The sequence below is a fragment of the Enhydra lutris genome, unplaced genomic scaffold (genome assembly GCF_002288905.1).
Source record: "Enhydra lutris kenyoni isolate GAN:26980312 unplaced genomic scaffold, ASM228890v2 scaffoldscaffold19, whole genome shotgun sequence".
In the NCBI taxonomy this organism is placed as follows: domain Eukaryota; kingdom Metazoa; phylum Chordata; class Mammalia; order Carnivora; family Mustelidae; genus Enhydra; species Enhydra lutris.
Window position 1 is genome coordinate 33012686 of NW_019154103.1, and position 22861 is coordinate 33035546.

Consider the following 22861-nt stretch of genomic DNA (forward strand, 5'->3'; position numbering starts at 1 on the left):
TAATATTATATATCTAGTAATACCAGATACTCAATACCCAATTGTATTGAGAGACTCAATACAATTGCCTAAGCCACATACCAACCCAATGAATGACGTTATCGCTTCAAAGAAAGGGTCGCGTCTGGTTGATTAAGAATCGTGTGTCAAGATTCTCTTCTGAAAGCCCTCAGAATCCTGGACGTCCAGTGGGGAAGTAGGGACACAGGAAGAATCCATGGAAGGCTCGATCAAGTCTAGGGAGAAGGACTTTGCCCGAAGAGCCCATGGAGCCCATGAAAACAGGTAGTAGAGGACTCTGTTCAGAAGTCCTCTTAGTTGTTCAACTAGGATGTCAATCCTGAACAGTATCACTAGACTTTAAAGACACTAAGTGACTTAGATGCACTAGGAAAAAGAAAAAATTACAACTGTTTGTAGCCTCGGAAAAGCAAAATGCTTAATTCCTAAATCCTGAGAGCAGTTTACATTCGTGGGGGAGCGGACGGGGAAAGGAGGTTTTCTCCACAGACGGTCTTTTGTAATGCTTGCTCTAGCTGTCCATAGTACTTTTTAGTTCACTGGGCAGAACCAGCTCTCTCAATAGAACCTAGCTAAAACTCTATTAAGTGCGGGAGGCAAAGCTACAGAGACGTTACCAACACCCCGCAACTCTAAAGTCTAATCGCTGCCTTGCAGCGGGCGAGGCACTAGACCAGTGAGGAAAAGAGAAGACCTAGATCTGAGGCCTTTGAGCGCAGCAGGACATTTCTGGCTGAGATCTCAGTGAGTCAGCTCCACCGACGCCTCACGTCCCTCGATAAAACGTCTTTATTCGACATCCGCTTATCCAGGCTGTCCTTCCCACCCCAGTTCCTTGGCATCTCTTTGGTACAATGTTCCATTAACCCCACAGTCATTTTTCCACCTCCTCCAGACAGCGATTTTCTTGAAGGATTGGTCCTAGGTTACCGCCGCGTCTCCGTAGCAACGCTCTCTCTCACCAGACCGCCGGAAAAGGTTATGATCACGTGCTCGCCGAACTTCCGTGTTTGCAACGTGACTTCCGGTTGTCAGATCGCTCCAGACGCGGCGGGGGGCCGGGAAGAAGCCGAGTGGCCGGAGGTCGCGGTGGCCCCAGTGGTCGTGGGCTCCGGGTGGGCTCGCGTCATCCTGCCCCGTCTGCGATGCATCCGCGGCGCCCGGACGGATTCGATGGCTTGGGCTATCGGGGCGGTGCCCGGGATGAGCAGGGTTTTGGCGGCGCTTTCCCTGCCAGGTCCTTCAGCTCCGCGTCGGACCTGAGCCACTGGGTGACCACTCCCCCAGACATCCCCGGTAGCCGCAACCTGCACTGGGGCGAAAAGAGCCCGCCCTACGGCGTACCCGGCCCCTCCACCCCGCTCGAGGGCCCCGCGGAGGAACCGTTTCCCGGCGGCAGCAGCGGCGGCGGTGGCGGCGTGCCGGGACAGAGCACCGGTGAGGGACTTGGGAGCGAGGCAGGGGTGGGTGGAGTGGCGGGGCCGCGGCCCGCGGCTTGCAGACCGCGGAAGCCGCGCCGAGGGTCCCGCCTCCGGTGTCGCTGGACCTATCGCGCGCCACACCCTTTGCCCTCCTTTCGTCCTCTGCCCTTGCAGCGGGCCTGCTCCCCTCTTCCTTGCACAAACCTTTCCTCCCGGATCACCTCGGAACAGACACCTGCCTTAGCTCTGGGCTGCGTGGTAGGAGCTTCGAAGGGGTTTGGTGTGTGACATCCCATGGCCTAAATCAAGAAGGAAGGAAATTGGATTATTTGTTGTTTATTGGGAATTATGTGAACAATACCTAGTTCACTGACACCATTATTGCCTTGAATTAATAATGGTAACTTTGGGTTCTGTAAAGTTTTTCAGCATTGGCAGGCTTCGATTCAAACCTGACTGTACCACTCTCAAAAGCTAAGACATTTTGTTAACCTCTGAGAGCCTTGCGTCTTTCCACCTTTAAGGTGGCTAGAAGAATAATTCATAGTTTGTTTTTGGTTTTTTTAAGGTTAAATAAAATGAAGTGTAAGTAATGCCTTGTATAGTATGGAGCACGTAGTAAGCTAAAAAAAAAATATATTCGTTTCCTTCCTTTTCTCTTTTAATCATAGGAGTTTTGTCTGTTTTCTAGACTCTCAAACTGTACTCCTATATTTTCCCATCGCCTATTTCTCACCTAAAAACTCCACTAAGAAGTAAAAAACACTGAGACAATGTCAAGACGTTGGAATCAGGACATAATTATTCACTGTAGAATGTCAGAAGACCTGTGTTTTAATTATAACACTGTGATCTAAATATTCTCAACTTTTTGTTTATTCACAAAATGGAAATAATCACTGCCTCTTCCCATTTTGAAATCATGAGAATAATAGACTAGACCATTAAATATTAAGTATATTCTAGATGTGTTCATTTGCATTTATTTATGTGTACTTGGAAGTACAATAATTTTTATTTGATTTAACTTGGAGGAATAGATTTTAAATATCACCTAAGAGCAAATGAGGAGGAGGAGGAGGATCTTACACAGTGTTATACAGTTTGTTTTTTCACCCTCTCTAGTTTTCTTTCTGTGGTCCCAAAGGAGTACTGGAAAGTTAAAAGTAATTCAAAATGCATATATGATTGCTACACAGTTAACTTCTTAGGCAGTAAAGCTGATATTTTTATCTTTTTATAATTTGTGCTTTAGTGGTTAGAGTGAGGAGGAACTCTTAAAACCAGGGGATGTTTGCAGCAGTTAAAAGGTTGGCAGTGGTAATTTTGCAAGGAGAATTGAAGACTGAGAGACTTAGTTAACTTACACAGTTAATAAACCTTTCTAACACTTTGCAGAAAATATCACTGGCATTTTCTGTTAATATACATGCAAAAAGGGAAAAGCTGAAAGGAGGAAAGTATCTTAATTGGCAAAAGAACCTTCTGTCTGGCTTGTACATTTTTCAAGGCAAGGGTTAACAAAATAGTTTCCCCAGGGACATGTTTACATGGCCTTATTCTGACTGTAAGGAAATAGTGACAGTATGTGAAAGAGCTGAGAGAGAGAAAAGAGGAGGAGAGGAAAAAAAATTATCCCTTGTGAATATTGTATTATAGTAGAAATGTAATGTCTGGCCCCCTGAGGTTGTGGTATTTCACCATCATGATTTTGAGATTTTTAGCCAAGGAGAAATTCTTTTATTTGTTTTGACGTATGCATAGGAGTGTTTCCAGCTGTAAACTTTTCTAATAAGACAATAGAGATGCCATCAGGAGTAGTGCATATGTATCCAGTAGCTTCTCACAGAGATCTATCTAAGCAGTTACTCTCAAAATATTTAAAACTTGTCGAGAAGCGAGCCTCATTTAACCATTTTGATTACCCTAAGTACTCTTTCGATTTAATAATTTTGAGGTGTCTTACTTGCAACTGTTCATTTAACATAGATGTTTTCCATCAATAACAGCAAATGACTAATTTTTCAGATAGGAGGTAAAGTTGTTGGTTAAAAAAATTTAAATTGTTTGTAGTTAGAAGTTGAAAAGTGGTTATCCTTAGTTTCTACCTGCAGACATGTTTGATTTGGCCCACAGTTTTATAATGCTTTTTAAAATAGTTGCTGGTATTTTAAAATTGGGAGATATTATGTAAAAATGACAATATCTCTTTAGAAAAATAACAGTTTAGAAACACTGGGCCCACAGTCCCACATGTCAACAGTGAATTGGAGCTGAAGACCAGGTCTGTCTTGCAGCTTCCCACAGCTTCCCTGGCCCATATCAGAATTTGACTCTAGGACCTAGAATTTAAATAAATATCATGTTAATAAAAGAAAAAAAATTTTTACAGTAAACCTAAATATTGGTTATGAGTAATCTTATTTCTTCCTGTTTTAGAGCAGTTGAATAGATTTGCTGGATTTGGTATTGGCCTTGCAAGGTAATGTTTTTTTCTAATGATTTTTAATTGAAGTTTTTATTTAAAGTGTTTTATTCAGAGTGTTTTAATATAAGATATTAAATGATTAGTATTGCTTCCTTTAGATTGATTCTTTGGAGCAGTAGATTAAATGTTGAATAATATTTTGCAGAAAAAGTTATTTAAAATCTATAACTTCATTTTTTTTTTAGTAAGGATAGAGAATAGTCATTCAATTTATAACCACAAAATAATTTTGTAAGTTATATTTTAATAACTTTCATGTGTCTGCCCAAAAAAATCTGATCTAATCCCCCCCTAAGAGAAAGTTATTTGCATTGAACCTTCCCCTAAACATTCTAATTGTAATATGATATTTAACAACATGGAGTCTGGGTTTTGCTTACAATCAGCATTTAATGACCACCATTATTTTTTTTATTTTTAATGATCATTTTGTGGGGAAAAAAACCTCCAATTTTGATTATGTGATCTCTAATGAATATTATTTCAAAATATATCAGAATTCCACAAAGGGTTATGTTGCATGCCAGGACAACTCATTGTTTTAAAATTTTAATCAAGAAAAAAATTATCTTATTTGCATAAATAAACCTGAGAGTGTTACTGTAAATAGGAGCATAATTGTGAATTAAAATTTTCCTTTTGCTAGAATTAATTTTTCTTTAGCCTCACTGTTAAAAGCTGTTGTTCATTTGATACTTTATTTATTTTAAGGGTTTTTTTTTTTTTTAATTTGACAGAGATCGCAAGTAGGCAGAGAGGCAGGCAGAAAGAGAGGAAGGGAAGCAGGCTCCCTGCCAAGCAGAGAGCCCGATGTGGGGCTCGATCCCAGGACCCTGGGATCATGACCTGAGCCGAAGGCAGAGGCTTTAACCCACTGAGCCACCCAGGCGCCCCTGATTACATTATTTATATGTGTATATGTATACGCCCTGCATGTGCTCTCATGCTTGTACAGCTGTCACTGTTAGTATGTAAGCCTGCAATTGTAATTATTTTGTAGGGAATGCTTTCAGAAGAAATATTTGATATCCAAAATAGTAGTCAATTAATCGTTATTAAAATCCTTATAACTTAATCCCTAATAACTTAAATGCAATGTACATCAAAACTAAAATTTATAGAAGGTGGTTCATGAAGAACAGATGACTCTTCTGATAGGAACTTTGTTCATAGGATATCTTCTGAAAGAAATGGAAAGGAGCATTTAAGTTGTCTAGGAAAGGAGTTTCCCATTTCAGGCATGGAGCTGTAGTTTCATTTTTAGAGTACATGTATTACTATTTTATGTTACTGCCCTTGTTTACCAGTTTACAGATTTGGCTTTAATTCTTTTCATATTGAATTTTGTTGTTCTTAGAATGATTTGCAAATATATCCAGACAATTTTTTTTAACTGTTAGAATGGGAAACAAAATAATGCATGATTCTTCAAGCAAGAATAATTTCAGATACATATTTATTGTAATTTAAGTTTTGGCTATTATGTGTGTGTGTGTGTGTGTGTGTGTGTGTATACACAAAATATATATATATTAATTATATATTTTATATATATAAATTATTCTTTTATAGCCTCTTTACAGAAAATGTACTGGCTCATCCTTGCATTGTTCTACGCCGCCAATGTCAGGTAAATGAACTTTTCTGTTACCTTCTAAACAATAATCCTTACTCTGATTTAAAATACAGAACTCAGATTAATGGCTGAAACTGTATAACTGTTACTCCATGTGAAATGTACCAGAATCTACAATAGATCAGTCTCAAACTTTTTGGTGTTGAAAACTCTTACATCATAAAAAATTTTGGTTTTGAAAGAAGAAGGTGTAACCTGATACGCATATGTATTGAAAATGAAATATTTTATATCTTTTTCAGATAATTGGCAGATTTTCTTCTTTTTTACTTCACCAAAACTTAATAAATAGTAATATATTAAAGGTTATTTGCAGTGAGAAATTTCAAACCATGTGAGTTAACTTTTTGTACTCTCTTACATTAAAATCTATTGATCTATATATGATTCTATAACATCATGTGTTGATTATTGGAAAAATATTGGGACGCCTAGGTAGCTCATTTGGTTAAGTGTCTGCCTTAGGCTTAGGTCATGCTGGTTCCTGGGATCAAGTTCCACAACCGGCTTCTTTCTCAGCAGGGAGCCTGCTTCTCCCTCGGCCTGCTGCTCCCCCTGCTTGTGCTCATGCACGCTTGTGTGCTCTCTCTCTCTCTCACAAATAAAAAAATCTTAAAAAAAAAAAAAAAGAAAAATACTGATTTACTGAGTTCTGTAGATCTTCTAATGTTAAGACATTTGATTATATAGTACTTTTAAAAATTGTCATTAAATCACTACCAATCCCACCAGAAAAGTGTTTCAGTATTGGAAAGTTCTTCATGGTAGATGCAGTTTTTTCAGAATTCTAAATTTTGCTTGTAAAGTCAGATTTATCATTAGCATCCCATAATGCCAGTTTTTTTTTCCTTTAATCAGTAGGCTCACTTTGTTCGTTTTTATTTTTATTTTTTTTAAAGATTTTGTTGTTTGTTTTAGAGAGAGTGAGGAGATGGGTGGGGAGGGCAGGAAAGAGACTCTCAAGCAGACTCCCGGGTGAGTTTAGAGTCCAATGTGGGACTCATCCCATGACCCATGAGATGACCTGAGCCAAAACCTAGAGTCATACGTTTGGTCAACTGAGCCACCCAGCTGCCCCTGCATGTTTTTCTCACATGTTAATAACTGTAGTTTGGTAGTCAGTTTTTGCAGAAAAAATGGTGTTCCATGAAAAAAGTAGCTAGTTTAGCTTGCAACTTCATCAGACAAGTGCTTTTCCTCACAACAGCAGTCTTACTTCATTATGTAACACACAGAATAGTAATTACAAAGATGTATACTTAAGAATCAACATTTTATAAAATTAATGCATTTTACTGTTTCACCAAGACATTCTTAAATGGAAGTGGCTTTTTCCTCCTTCCAAGTGAATGGGATAAAGAATATAATATGTACAAAAATACAGTTTGCTGCCAGCTATCTTGAGTCATGCTAAGGAGTAAGCAGTTTTAGCCACCATTGTTTTGCGCTATTTTTGAAAATGTCAACACAATAAAAAAGACAAGTGATGCCTTAGTATCATTAAGAAGATAATTTTAAACTTGTAGATCCCCCGAATGGCCCCATGGATTAAGTGGACAACACTGTGGTAAAAGCTTCCATAATCTAACTTAATCTTCTTTGAAAATTGAGTTAGAAAATATATAAATAATTACAAATTAAGCTGCTCATGCTTCAGCACCCAAAAAAATAGTCATTAAAAGCACGGATAGTGCAGATAGCCTAGAATAGTGGATTTCAGACATGTATTCTACAAAGCAACAGTATCACATTGTGATTCAGTGTGTACATCTATACAAGTAACGTAAATGTTTTATGAAATAATGGCATTAGAATGTGTGATGCATTCTGATACTTTCTTTTTTGTTATTTTACAAAATATCACCCCCCCTTTACTGATTTCATAATTTACCAATTGTTTATAGTTTACAGTGTAAAAAGGGCTTGGTATTGGGAGACATGAATCTCCCATTCCCTGAGTTCTTCAGTGGCTTCCTGTGTGTTCAATGGCATGAATGTTTGGCTACACCAAATGTAATTCTAGTGTTTATGGAAACATAAATGTCAAACAGCTTGTTCTTCTTTATTATATATTCTACATTACTGTATATATTGTGCATGGGTCTTCTGTGTTGTGTGTGTGTGTGTATATGTATGTATATATATATATATATATATATATAGCCATATATACTGTACTTTTAATAAGTTATTTAAATGTACTTTTAATAGTAGTAATTTTGTTCAGGGTAACTTCTAATGACTTTAGACTTGGACTTTTGTTTATGCTTTGACTCCTTTGTATATCTTTGATGACATTGTTATTTCTTGACAAAACAATAACAAAATAATTTACAACATAATCTTTCATAGGTTAATTATCATGCTCGGCATTACCATCTCACTCCGTTTACAGTCATCAATATCATGTACAGCTTCAACAAAACTCAGGTGAGAATTAGTCTATAGGTTCTATTAAGATTATTTATAGTATAAGTACCATATGGTCTTAGTGGTAATTAAACCAAGAGTAATTCCTTTTAATTTAATTAACAAAAATATTTTAATGCTTGCTCTAAAACTAATGTAACCTGGTAATGACATCTTTTGGTGTCACTGAATAATTAATATATTCACATCATTTTCAAAATTAATTAAATATTAGTATGTTTAATTAGTATTAGAGATGTAGTTAATTGGAATATTCACATTGCCTAAACGTTGGCCACTCAACAAATAATAAAATGATAGGAATTAATGTAGTTGTAGTTATCTACTAAAATGTCTTAAAATAATGCCTTATTGGAAAATATTAGTAAACATTTAATATCAAGTTTTATTAAGACCTTTTTTGTGTTTCTTATTTAGGCATTAATAGAAATAACAATAAATTTTGTTCATTTTAGGGACCGAGGGCCCTTTGGAAAGGAATGGGAAGTACGTTTATTGTCCAGGGAGTCACACTTGGAGCAGAGGGAATAATAAGTGAATTTACACCTTTACCAAGGTACCTTTTTGGCATCTTTTCAATATTAGCTTCGTATTAAATTTAAAAAAAAAAATGATAGTTTCTAAAAATACATTGAATTTGAAAAGTTACCTGAAGTAGCTAAGAGATGAAATAGAGACCAAAGTTAGATACATCTTATTGAATTAGTATGTGATAAAGAAAATGCTTCCTGGTCTAGTATCTATTGAGATAGGTCTCTCAGCTCTTACTGACAACTGTTTCAACAACTGTCTAGTAAGGAACAAACATGAGTATGTGAGCAGTTCTTACTGTTTAAGTAGCCACTTGGGTGAAGGAGACACATGTAAGCAAATTAAAGTTGTACATCAAGATTAGTGCTATAATTAAACAAACCCCATTCAGTGCCCAGGGGATACTTCACATGAAGTTATTGGCAAAGGTTTGAAGAAAGAACTGAAATCTGAGCTATATCTTCAATTATGAGTAGGACTTTGACTTGGCAGAGAAGGAGAGCATTCCAAATAGAAGTGACAGTATGCCCAATTTTATGGAAATTGGAAGGTCTGTGTAATAAAAGTCTTGTGCTTGGAATACTGGACATTTATGGAGTGGAATAATAGGAAAAGCGGCTAAGATGCTAGTGTGAAGCATGGTCATGCCTTTATAAGGGACTTTGGCTTCATTCTCTATGTAATTGGGAATCTAAGGTGTTTGTTTCAATATATGGGTTCTTTGATCAAGGATTTACTCAAGTGGCAGTATAAAATAAAAAAAGTAGACTGGTGTAGCCAGTGACTTGTGGAGAACTGTTAGAGTAATCTAGGCTAGACTGAGAGGGATCTGAAGTATGGAACAGAAAGGGATAGGCATTTCTGAAGTCTAATAGATAAGTGGTGATAGATTGGGAATCAGGGGATGGGAGAAAATTTCCATCAGTGATAGACTTCTAGACTGGAGAATATAAAAAGAAGAATAAGTTGGAGTAGGAAAGAAGATGAGGAATTTATCTTTCAATAGATGAAGTTTGAGATTCCTGCAGGGCAGCTAGGAGGACATTTCTAATATGTAGTTGGCACCATGGATTGGGGTCTTAGAAAAAATTTGAAGCTGGAGGCATAACTTTGGATGTTATGGCATAAAAGTAGCAGTTGAAGCATTAGGATTGGTGAATTTCCCTGAGGACAAAGTGTACACTAAATGACAGAAAGTGGACCAAGGACAGTATCCTTGGTGATGTGTGTAGGCATATGTGTATGTCATGTGTGTATGTGAAGGTGTGTGTGGTAGGAGAGGTAATTGAAGGCAGTTCTAAGAGATACTCACAAAAACCATTGAACATAGTAGTAACCTAGGATAATAGTGTCTTAGAAGCCAAGAGGAGAGAATTAGAATGTAGAATTGTAGATACATTTGGAAGGAGAGGGAAGAGAAATTAGGAAAACTTGCTTCTGGGTCTGTTTACTCTCTGAAATAGAATATTGGGGTCAGAGCAAAAAAGCATGAGAAGAATGATACACATTTGAGACAGTAAATGCATAACAGGAAGGAAACCTTACAAGGAGTATATATGAAAGGAACATTAGTAGGTGATAGTGGAAATCATAAATTTGTTTAGGTACTGTTTGGCAGGACTCTAACTTTGTGTATCAGTGCTGTATGCCAGAGATAGCATCAAAAACTTTGAATGTTTTGTTAATCCAGAGTTAGTCCCTGGCAGAGTGAATTTTTTGGATTGACTAGGAAGTGAGGTAGTCGAAGGTACAGCCACTAGTGTCTCAATCTTAGGATTCAGACTTTGCAGGGAATGAAATGAAGGCAGGAAAGACTGAAATCGGGCTTTTTGCCAACGTAATTGCTTTCAGAGGACTTCATAGAGTTCTTTAACACAGACTTATGAAATGTTAAAATCAAAACAAAACATTTGGCCTATTAAAAGTTTCCCCTCTCATACTTAAGAAATCTGAATTTCTGTCCTTAACTAACTTTATTCACTCTACTGCTTTTTATATCATAGTATAAGATCATAAGTTAGTACTTGTCAACAAGTGTTCTTAAAATTCTCTCACAAACAAAATTTTATAAAGATCTAATAAAATTCAGGGATTTCTATATATTGAAGTGTAAAGAATTTTGTATATTTGTAGTCAGAATACTATTGGTCCTGGCTATACTACTTCTGACTTCTGGGACTTCAGACAGGTAATGCTATTTCTTTAACACAGAGATGAAATAGTAACTTTAACTTAAGGTTTAAGGGAAGGAAAAAAGGAATGGGAATAGGATGGCGCAGAATTTCATTAAATTTTGTTATCTACCTTTCTTACTCTATAGACCTTATAGACATGTCGGTTATATAGGTATGTATTTTCTCTTGGGTCTTATTTTGGGTCTTATTAAGAAGACACAAAAGGCTATCTTTGTTGTATTCTACTGGGATAATTTTTCAGATAAATCCCACTCATTAATTCATTTCCTGAGTACCTACTATATGCTAAGTCCTTTGCTGAAAATCAGGCATACAGTGAGGAGAGGAAACAAAAGGTACCTGTGACCATGAAGCTTACAATCCAGTATAGGGACATCCATTAAGTAAAATAATCCCATTAATGAATAAATAATTACAAACTGAGATGGTGTTCCCAGAAGGAAAAGAAAAGATTCTGTGAGATTAGTAAAGCGTTAGGAACAGTGCCTCTAATAAAATAACGCTTAACCTGACATCTGAGTGCTGATTAGGAGGCTCAGAACAGTTTGTGTGAAGACAGCGTTGCACAGGGAACATGGAGAATTCTGGTAACTTGAGAGAAGGCTCATATGGCTAAAGCTCAGAGAGCAAGAGGGAGAGATGTGTGACAGAATGCTGAAGATACAGGTGAGAGCCAGATTGATGCAGGGCCTTGTAGGCCACTTCAAGGATATTGAAGAGTTTTAAGGAGAGGTCAGTGACATGATCAGATTCATGTTTTTAAAGGGTCATTTTAAATGGAGGTGAGAAGATTTTGGGAGGACCAAAGTAGATAAGAGGACACATGTTCATATTCTGCAACAGTCACCTGGGTGACAAGTAATGGTAGCTAAGACCAGGGTGGCATCTCTTGAGAATGGATCTAAGTGGATTCTTTTGAAATGTGTTTAGGTAAAACAGATGGTATGTAGTGATGGACTAGGGATAGTAGGTGATAGAGGAAGAGCTGTCCTGGATGACTTCTAGGATTTTGGCTTATGTAACTAGATGTCAAATAAAGCCATTCTTCTGAAGTACAGTATAAACTTTAATTCTGTTTTTAGGCAGGGAGAAAGCAAAGTCACAGCAGACAGGGTAGCAAAGCAGTAACCCAAAGTGATTCACAGAAGTTACCACCCGAGGAGAATGAGCTTGGGGGGGTCTCCTACACTGAGGTTCCCTAATTGCACAGCGACCACTAGGTAGAACAGGTGAGACAGTATGGATTCACAAATATTTAGATTTTCATTTTCATTTTGATCACATCTGAAAGAAAAAGAGCAAGTCTGTAGTGCCCATGAAGTCACCAAGCTTAGAGCTTTATGGTATTACTACTTTAAAAGAAAAAGTATGTAACCCAAAATAATCATCTGTGATCTCTTTATCTAGCACCCAGACCCCATTCCAATTTTTCCCCACATCTTCTCCCAAGTGGGGTAAGGGAGACTACATGTACCCTTTACTTTCATAAGTCATTTCTCATTTACATAAGGAACACCTGTAACCAAGGCTCCTTGTGTATTTCAGTCTCACAAAAACCATTTGGTTGACCTCCAACTTCATTTGATGCATCTCACATTTTGTATTGTACCAGTATAAACATCTTACAGTTTCTCCTCATGTTGTCTGTGTCTCCTAACCACTCTTCTGAATTCACTGACTTTGAACATATTCTATTTTAAACACAATGAAATCTTTCTCCAATTCAGTAGATTTCTTTTTGATTAGTAGTTACTGAGCAGGGACCACTAAAAGAGTCCAAGAATAGGGAAGAAAGATCATTAGCTTGATTTTGGACAAGTTCATTTTTAGATGCTTTGCCACACCCAGGTAGAGTTATCAGGAGACAGATGATATACACGGTTGACATGCAGAGAAATCTAAAGTGAAGCTAATGGATTTGGGAGGTTTTTAAAGCATCATCTTGGATAACATTACATTAGGAAGAAGCATAACATATAAAGTAAAAAGAGGGCCTGACCCTTTAGGAACTCTAGAATAGGTGGCTGGCTTAAGAAAATCCTAGTGCAAAGGAGTCAAAAGTAGAGACTAGAGGGGAGGAGGAAAACCAGAACAGTATGTGATAGTGAAATACAGGGACAGAAAATGCTTCAAGAAGGGAGGAAGCCTAGGGCCTGCTGTCTGTTGAAGGGGAAATAAAGTATATCCAGCTCCCAGTGCTCATCACCAGTGCCTTCCTTAACACCCAGCACCTATTGAACCCATCCCCCTGCCCACCTTCCCTCCAGTAACCCTCAGACTTAAAAATGTCCATTGGATGTAGACATAGAGGTCATGGGGACCTTGGCAAGAGCTGTTTTTTAGAGTAATGGGGTAAAAGCCAATTTGGCGTGGGTTCAGAGGTGAATGGGGTGTTAGGACATGGAAAAATAGCAAGCTCAGAAAGTTGGCTGTGCAGAGGAAAGAGGAAGAGAAGTAGCTGGAAGATGGGTTTGGTTGAGGGAAGGTTTTTTTTTTTTTAGGAGTGCAGTTATCTGTACATGTGAAAATGAGAGAGAATGATAAGTAAAGACTTTAAAAATAGAGTTATTTAAAAATTCTGTTGCTTTTTTGTATTGATTATGCATGGAAGCATGTATATCAATCTGTCAAATAGAGAACTATTTTAAGAAAAAGCAAGTCATTTCTCTTTAATTTATTGCTCTTTTTCAAGGGCAGGCTGTGCTTGTGAAAATAGTGAGTTAAATATGTTTACCTATAATGAGATATAAATAATGAATGATTGATAATGAAATATAAAGAGGTTTGATCACAAGTAGATTTTTCATATTATTCTCTTTCCTAAAGTGTTTCAGCGTGCTAATTGAAATTTCTAGAGCTGTGGCAATAGGTTTTACCCACAGATAGAGATACAAGGAAGAGAGTCTCATATTTTTTATACTTGATTCTAAATTTCATTTTTCCCACTTTTAATAATCTTATTGGTGTTAAGAATTGTCAGTAGTAATTAGTATTGTATTCAAAGGCAGAGTAGCCCTGTCCTTACAGAAATACTGATCACAGACCCGTCTGTCTCTAATGTTAATGATGGTTTCGTCCTTAAAATCACTGTTATTAAGCCCTGTGGTAGTACTCTCTGGGGCCATGGTAAGAGTAACAGCAGTACCCAGGCGATTTGCAAACCATGTAGCATATATTGTTTTAGAATCATGAAGTCACTGTCAAAAAGATGGGAAGCCTGATCTTTTTTATATTTTTTCATCCAAATCATTGGTGGTCATTTCAGCTATATTTTTCTGTGGTTGTTAAGGCCTGAAATACTAGTCTTAGTATTAATTTAATAAAAATGCGACCCAGAAGGCTCTCTAAGGTCTTACTGATCAGAATTGGTTGGTCTATTGTCCAAGTTTCTCTGCAGATCTTCCATTCTTTTAGAAATTCTGCGTATCACCCATGTTATAATTGTACTAAATTTGGTTTTAGAGGATTTATTAATGATGATTTTCTACACCTTTTTTAATACAAAATAAATTTATTCCCTGTCTCCTTAGGTTTGTCATATTCAGTCATTTCAAGTAGAAGATGTTTCCTCAGCTCTCTGCTGGGGCCGTGGTGCCATGTGTGCTGGTTTTGTCAAGCACACTGGTTGTAGTTCTCTTTATTTCACACTTTATTTCATTTTACACTTCCCTCTCTCTGCTGTTCGGCCTCTCTCCCTTCTCCCTCTTCTCCCACCCCTTCTACTCTCTCTCTGCTTTCTCAGTTTATTCTGTTTCCTCCTTGACTTTTCCTTTCGCTCTCTCTCCATTCTCCTTTGTCCTTTTTGACTTTTCTCATGGTACAACTTTCTCCTCTTTTAATTTTGCAGCTTGCCTCTCTTCTTTATCTTCTCTTTTTTCTGATTTCCGAGGGTGACCTAAACAGCAGGAAGCACACAGCACGAGACCTTGATCTCAGACCTGGCGCTTTGCCTGTCACCTGAATGTGTCCCTGTGGGTTTTCTGACCTTCCTTTGTCTCATAAGTAAAACAAACTGGACCACACCTGCTCTGCTTACCTCACAGGATGTCTTCCTATATCAAATGGGATGAGAGGAAGTACAGACAGAGTGTACAGACTTCCAAGTCCTAGAAACCAGGGTTTTGGACCCAGTTCCGTCACTAACTAGTTGTATGGCTTTGGGTAGGTTATGAACCCTCTCTCAGCCTATTTCCTCATCTATGAAATTGGGATAACAAAGTCATTGTGAGAGTTAGAAATAACTCCTGCAAAGCACTTTGCACCATGCCTGGCCTTGTAGGTGCTCAGAAAGATATCAGAATATAATAAAGGTCACACAATTAATATCATAATAAAGAAAGGCACTTGGAAAATTTGGTGCTACACAAATGCCACGTTCATTCTGCATTACAGTTACTTAATTGTGTTTTTAAATTCTCATCCTTTTTCATCCGTTATCCTATTCCTTGTCTCCCTTTCCCCATCTCAACTCTCTTTCTTCCTCAGCCTGTCATCTTTATATCTCCTCCTGGAAGTTTTCATGTTCCTCCTTTAAGTATTAAGTTTTTTATAATTAGTGGTAGTTTTTCCTCTTCTGTCAACCCCTTCTTTCAGCACATAGAAAAGTACTTAGTACATTTTTTTCTTTTTAAACCACCATAATTGAAGTGTGTCCCAGAAAAGAACATGTTCACCATTAGAATATATTTCTCCTACAGATTTTTTTTCTTAATTACAATCAATTACCTTTTTGAAAGTCAGACTAATTCAAGATGTTGTAAATAACATGGCTTCTGTTTTATTGAAATTTATTTTTAGGGAGATTTCACATAAATGGAATCCTAAACAAATAGGAGAACACCTTCTACTAAAATCGTAAGTATCAAAAGTGGCACTTATATTGAAAATTTGCATTAATTTTTATAGTATTAGGGCTGAAAAACATCTTAATACAGCAAAGAAAATTAGAGCAATAAAATATTTATGGGACTAGTACTTCAAAAGACAGTTAACGTAGAGTCGAGGAATAAAATCCTGAAATACATATTATCTTTAAAATAGATCTTTCTAAATTTGAAAGGCTGAAATCACAACCTAATTTTTCTCTGTGTTCTTAGGAAGTTAGCAGAGGTCTTCAACTTGTTTAAACCAATTTGCCAGAAAAATTATTATTTTATTATTAAGCAGAAACAAAAACTTATTTGTATAGTGATGAGCAGACTCAAACCTTAGTGTCATTAAAACGGAGTCCTAAAGACACTTCATGATTTTACAACACTGACCACTTTTGTAGATTAGAATTTTACTCTTCACTTTTTAATTTTTTTTGAAGATTGTGAATTGGAAATCCCCCAGCTTGCTGGCTCCCTCTGTGGGACATTCCAGCACATTATTACTTAGTGATGTTCCATTCACCTTGAAAACTACTACTTGCCAGGACCTGGCCCATAGGGTTAGGTAAGTCCCACCTTGATGTTATTTTAAATAACTCTATTTTGCAGGCTTGCAAAGTTGTAATATTACTATGTCTAAGTAGTGATGATAGGAAACAACTTTGCAAAGCTGTACAATATTGTTTTTTAATATAAGGGGACTTCACTCATCATTGAAGACTGGCTTAGCTCTGCTGGGTGGGAAATCTGGGAATGGAAAATGATAATCAATAGGATAATAGTAGAACAGTATACTTGTTCAAATGTCACTAAAAAGGCAAACAGTGGAATGGATCCCTCATCCTAACTTTTAATATCAGATTTATAGGCTATGTTAGCTATATGCAGGTATACAACAAGGTTACATTAGCTGTATGCAGGTTAGACAGTGAATCATAACCAAGCCTACATTTTCCTGGTTTAAAATAAAATCCATTTTCTTTGCAGCCTTTCCCTGTGTTTACTTAAATTTTATCACTAACTGTTCAATAAGGCATCCTACAATTCAGGTCTCCAAAGTATCTTTATGTTAGATATTAATAGTTGAAAACCTTAAATATATTCAGGCTTGAATATAAATTACACTGATATATATAAGTAGATATTCAAAATTTAGCATAAGCATGTTGTTTCAGTATACTGATAAGTTTGTTTTAATTTCTACAGCCTAACTTACATGGTGGCAATGCCTTTTTATTCAGCAAGTCTCATTGAAACAGTACAGGTGAGCTACTTTTTATTGTCATTTTTTAGATAAAAATTTTTTGAATATTCAGTATATTGTTTATATCAGATTCTGATTGTATACCAGAAGAGTTTAAGACACTATCTTTTTAAAATTTTAATCTCTCAAATACCACCCATATCCCAGAGATTGTGTACTAGGTACATTGCTGGTTGTGTATCTTTCCTTTGCAAAATTACGTCACACTTCTAGTTTTAATTCTTTTTATCCATCCCATAGCCAGCTGTATTCTTCATTCAGGTATCTCAGAACCCAGCCAAGAGCTTATTCTGAATACAAAGAATCTGTTTGGTTTTTTCAACTTTTTAAAATCTTTACGAACAACTCAGATGTTTATGGCTTGTCGCCAGACCGTAAATTACTAATTACCTGAGCATAAAACATGCTGGATAATCACCCCAATAGTGAGCAGGTAGTCCCATAGATAGTCTACAAACAGCATTCTTTTTAAATATGCCTTTTAAGGAACATTTGGTACCATGGTGTGTTAAATTCTACAAAGCTAAAGCAATCTCCTGTCAGCTTTTTAGTGTTTTACCATTTCTAACCACATGGTGGCCCTTCAAGTACAGTGTATTAATGTACTTCTTACCATACCATTCCTACAGTTAAAACTATAACCTGAAGATAGTATTAATTTCACATATACTCAAAATCCAACTAATTGTATACCACTTATCTCCTGCCTCCAACACCAGATCTTGTTGCTTATTTCTTGTCTTCAGTATGTATGTGTTTCCTTTGTAAGAACCTCACAGGATTAGCCTTTGATTTTGTAATTATTCTTTTCCATTTAGTTGCTTTTCTGGCCTTATTATTGATTGATTATTTATTTATTTATTTATTTATAATTAACTTAAGTAAAGTTAATGTTTTGCTATGCAAATATACTTTCCTCTCCCCTTGCTTTTGGCATTGTATCAAATGATACGATGTTTGTGTAAGGCTGAGGTTTACAGAGCTATCACTCAATGATATATCCACATTTGACAGATAAGGGGTAAAATAGCAGGAGGGTAGTTATTTAAAGAAAAAATAAGTGGTGTGATATATTGTGGAGAACAGGTCTTAGCTTTAGACAGACCCTTACCAAAATCACATTTCTTTACTTAAGTTTGATCTGTGAGTAAACAAATGTTTTAACCTTTCTAGATCTTAATTTTCTCATCCATAAGATGGGAATAGCATTTTAATAACAGTTATAAAAATTAGATGAGTTATTTATATAAAGTGCCCAGCTCACTGTCAGTTGTTGTTTTTTTTACCCAATATCCAGCCACTGTTTTTTCTTGCTCCAGATTCCAACTGCTGTCTCCTTTTGACTCCTTTTGTGTATTTTCTAGAAGTCTGTCTGTTGCTTCTTAACAGTTTTTCTCTTTTGAGCACGTTCTTTTGATAACCTCTTTCCCATCTTTTCCACGGTCCTCCAAAGTTTTATCCTTGGCTTGCTCTGCTTTTATCCTATAGTCACCATCCTGAAGAACTCATTTACTCTTATGAATCGTTTAAACTCTAATATCTATGTGAATTAAATCATCTTCCCCTCATACTCAACTCATAAAACAGTCTATTCTTAGTACCCTGAAAATTAGCTTCCTTTTGAGCTTCTTCTCCTGTTCCACTCGTGGTACTATTGATATCTGCCCCCAGAGACTCAAAACGTTAGTTCTAATTTTTAAGAAAGTCTTGGTTTTTATGTTTCTTTCATCCTTTATAACCAATTAGTCATATGCCTGCTTAGTTGTAACTCCACCACGCATCTGAGATTTGTCTGTTTCTCCCCATGACAGGCAGCCATTCTCATCCTTTCTTTAGCACACAATCAGCTTACTACATTAGCTTCTTTCTTCCTACTTCATTCATGTTTCAGTGGGTTTTTTCCCTCTTCTGGGAGCTCAGATTTCTGAGAACACTTTTTCTCCTGAAAAATACACATTTATTTACAAATCTCCAACAACTCCCGAAGCTCTTAAAAATGAGTTTCCTGCTGATCTGTTGTCTTTATTAAAAATCTGTGATCTGGCTCCTACATTTTAAGGTCACTGTGTACACTCATGCCATTGTTCTCAGGTTGCAATGTTTATATCCTTTTCTGACCAAGAATCTGTGTTGACTCTCATTCCCTAATGTCACTGTAAAAAGGCAGATACATTGTAGATAGTATTGAGGGAGTGCCTCTGGAAGCCAAGCCTGTTTTCATGTAATACTCTCAGCAGCCTTGTGCATAAAAGGTAGGTGGGACTAATCCCATTTTTATAGAATGGTAAACCAATTCTTAGGAAAAGTAACTAGCCCAAGGTTACATGACAGGTAAGTAATGGGTGGAGGCAGGGTATAAGCCGTTTTTAAGAACTCTAAGCACTTTACAACCTCTTTAGGTGTCCCGTAGCTTTTCAAAATGAGTTCTAAGGAGCTTCTTGAAGATAGAGGAACCAGGTTGTCCTTTCCCCATCTCCTCCCCTGTTTCCCTTCCCAGTGAGAATAGCTCCCAGCTTCACAGCTGTCTGTTAGTTAATTTCATTTGAAAAAAGAATCTAGGAGGGCCTGGGTGGCTAGCTCAGTTGGTTAAGCAGCTGCCTTTGGCTCAGGTCTTGATCCTGGAGTCCCAGGGTCAAGTCCCGCATCAGGCTCCATGTTCAGCAGGGAGTCTGCTTTTCCCTCTGAGCCTCCCCCATCTCATCCTCTCTCTCTCTCTCTCTCTTTCTCTTTCTCTTTCTTTCTCTCAAATAAATAAAATCTTTAAAAAGGAAAAGAAGAAAAAAGAATCTAATGCTTAGATAACTTTCGAAGTGTGCAAGCCATTGATATTTTCCCCCTGTAGTCATAAATTGGGATTTAAAAGGGACCTAATAAGAGCCCTTTCTTCTGGCACAGTAAGCAACTGTTCACTTTTATTCGTTTCATCATTTTTATTTCAGAGTGAGATCATTCGCGATAACACTGGAATTTTGGAATGTGTAAAAGAAGGAATTGGAAGAGTGATTGGCCTCGGAGTGCCTCATAGCAAACGACTGCTCCCACTCCTTTCTTTGATCTTCCCTACGGTGCTGCATGGAGTTCTTCATTACATCATCAGCTCAATCATTCAGAAGTTTGTCCTCCTAATTCTAAAGAGAAAGACTTATAGTAGCCATCTAGCTGAGAGCACTAGTCCAGTGCAGAGTATGTTGGATGCTTATTTTCCAGAACTTATTGCTAACTTTGCTGCCAGTCTTTGCTCTGATGTTATACTTTACCCATTGGAAACAGTCTTGCACCGCCTTCACATTCAAGGAACACGCACAATCATTGACAATACAGACCTTGGCTATGAAGTGCTTCCAATTAACACACAGTACGAGGGAATGAGAGACTGTATCAATACCATAAGGCAGGAGGAAGGAGTGCTTGGTTTTTATAAGGGGTTTGGTGCTGTTATAATACAGTACACGCTGCATGCAGCTGTTCTACAGATTACCAAAATTATTTACTCCACCCTTCTTCAAAATAGCGCTTGAGGTTTAAGTTCCTGGTTAGTCTAAAAGATATAATCTGGATAATTTGTTATGAAATTATGAGGGATAAAAGTGAAGTACTGGGGGGAAAATGGATTCAAAAGTGAAACTGGTAGGGAAAGCCCATGCTGATATATGGACTCTTCATTTTTTAAAAGGCATAGGTACATATTTTGGATGAAAAGTATTCCAAATTCGAAAACTCAGTGAAAGTAACACTCATGCATTGAATTCTAGCCAGTGTAGCACTCATGCTAAACTAAAATCATCCTGGGCAGAAGGAGAAATTTGTCAGCAAACATAAAACAAGATTTCACAGAGCTGAATTTATTCCATCTGACTTAAGAATTTATTAGAAGTTTATTTCACCTTCTAGATTGATACTGCTATGTCATCCTTAATAGAGTATATAGTACCAATATAGTTTACCTTTAAGTAAATAAACTATGTCATCAGTGATAAAGATGGGAAGGACTGGATTTGCCCACGTGTAAGCAGGACTTGAGTTTTAAATTGCATTGTCCCTGTGTAACTTCGTAATGGCTATATATTTATTATATAAAGCCATTTATGTACATACACGGAACTTGGAATTTCCTTCATCTCTACAAATTTTCCACTCTGAGATCAGCTTACTTCATAAAATGAAGTCATGTACTTTCTGCTTAAATGGCAGAACAAAACATTAAAGGACAAGGTACCCAAAAGATTTAAGGCAAACAGTATATTTGTCCATATTCAAACCCAGCATTTCAATGCCAGCAACTGAAAATTCGTTATATGTTTATAAAGTTTGATTTGCTTACCTAGATATGTGAATCATCAGGGCCATTTTTAGAGCCATTCCTAAGAGCAAGAGAGTAAAAAATAATCATGACAACTATTAATGTTTCCATATTTACAAATTGTGTCCTGAAAGGAATGTCGCTTGCCTTATATTTCTGAATGACTTGTCTTAGAGGAGACACAATTAAAATTCATGTGAAAGTGTGTGCCTCTTGCCTTCCATATAGTCATCATTAAATAATGGCTTCAGTTTTTATTAATAGTTTCATTCTCAAACTAGATATACATAAAGGGAAAAGCAAGTTTATTTCTTATCACCTTTTGTTTAAACTTGTTTGAATGAATAATGAAGAAAAAATAAAAACATTAAAGGGTTCGTCCTGCTTTTTGTGGATGAGGAAAAGAAGTAAATCTCAAAAATAATAAGCAAAAACATGGTTGTTGGTATGTTAAAAAAAAAAAATTCTGCCTGTTCCTAAATTGAAGTTGGTGGGTGAGGTTCTTTGTATAATAAAATAATAAGCATTTGACCGATACATCATTAAACATTTTAGAGTTTCATTTCCTCACAGGAGTGATCGCAGTTTTACTACCAACCATTTAGCACATAAGTGCAATGATTTTGCACCAATATTGGCCAACCTAAAACTGAGATTTACTTGCTAAATGTCAGCGTAACAATTAATTTTTGTGATTAATAGTTTTAGAACCAAAAGATGTTATCCAAAAAGTGTCAAACCATATGTAAGTAGCAACTCTGTCTATGATCTTGTGTGGTATGTGTGTGGTTTTTTAAAAATCACTAAAATACATGTTTTCCATTTTTAAATTCCACGAAGAGGGGAAAATAAAATTAAATGCCACTGGTCACATGTTGTATTTTCTGGTTAATCTTTTAGATCATGGTTTGCTTTGCCCTACCTATGACACTTAAATTGTTTTCAGTGCTTTTGAACTGCTAAGTAAATTTTTAGTTGTTTATAATCTGTTCAACTTCTAATCATTTTTATTATAATCAAAGATTGTTCAAATAAGAGTAAACTTCAGAAAATTTCAAGTTTCAGAAAATTTCTAGAAAACAATCTGAATGGAATCAAATATTTACTAATGAGAGTCCATGAGATCATCATGTAGTTAAAAATTAGTTATTTCAAGATTTTTGACAAAAATTAGTGTAAAGATTCAGTTACATAAATCTGTCTCATTATAGAGTCCTTACAAGATAGATAGTCAACCACATACAAGTAAAGTTGGTCTTTTGTCTCTTTGGAGGCAGAATACAAATTAATATTCAAGTTGGGATGTGGCAAGTAAAATACTAATCATTCTTTAGTGCCATTCTAAATTAGTTGAACTATAAAAATCCTTAAAATTCAAGGACTTAGATGCTGGCCAAATATATTTAAATGAATTTAAAAAGGAATAAGTGTAGTGCATATTAGGCACACTCTCCCTTTAAAAATTGCTCTAATTCCTTACCATATACGTGCCAAAGTCAAATATCCATTGGCTACATTTTTTAAAATGATAATAGCTCAGAAAATTTTAATTCATTATGATTAATGATACCATGAATAAGATTCTATTAAAATGTTCCACAGGCCCAATGGTCCTCTTACATAAGCCAGATTTTGGCCATGGAGCTGAAGTGTGATTTGCTTTCTTTACATTGTAGGGTTTCTTTCATCTGAGTCAAATAGTAT

At 36.5% G+C, this 22861-nt stretch overlaps 1 protein-coding gene across 3 annotated transcripts; it reads left to right on the forward strand.

Annotated features, from left to right (window-relative positions):
* The first annotated feature begins 275 nt into the window (after positions 1-275).
* LOC111148429 (solute carrier family 25 member 46) lies at positions 276-21977 on the forward strand. 3 transcript variants are annotated; one of them, XM_022504958.1, is made up of 8 exons: positions 276-285; positions 3882-3924; positions 5503-5560; positions 7919-7996; positions 8452-8552; positions 15520-15576; positions 16800-16857; positions 19797-21977. In XM_022504958.1, the coding sequence occupies exons 1-8, from the start codon at positions 276-278 to the stop codon at positions 20373-20375; spliced, it is 984 nt and encodes a 327-aa protein (XP_022360666.1). In that variant the 3' UTR covers positions 20376-21977. The 3 variants fall into 3 exon arrangements, with proteins under 3 accessions (XP_022360666.1, XP_022360664.1, XP_022360665.1); XM_022504956.1 differs by lacking the exon at positions 276-285 and adding an exon at positions 1096-1458; XM_022504957.1 differs by lacking the exon at positions 276-285 and adding an exon at positions 1096-1458 and having other exon boundaries at positions 20040-21977.
* Positions 21978-22861: the final 884 nt, after the last annotated feature.

What these genes read in the sequence shown, in the direction of transcription:
- LOC111148429 (XM_022504956.1), top strand. Translation starts at nt 1,167, where the DNA reads ATGCATCCGCGGCGCCCGGACGGATTCGATGGCTTGGGCTATCGGGGC. An exon ending in CGTGCCGGGACAGAGCACCG is followed by an intron (nt 1,459 to 3,881) that starts GTGAGGGACTTG and finishes TTCCTGTTTTAG; the next exon opens with AGCAGTTGAATAGATTTGCT. An exon ending in GTCTCATTGAAACAGTACAG is followed by an intron (nt 16,858 to 19,796) that starts GTGAGCTACTTT and finishes TTTTTATTTCAG; the next exon opens with AGTGAGATCATTCGCGATAA.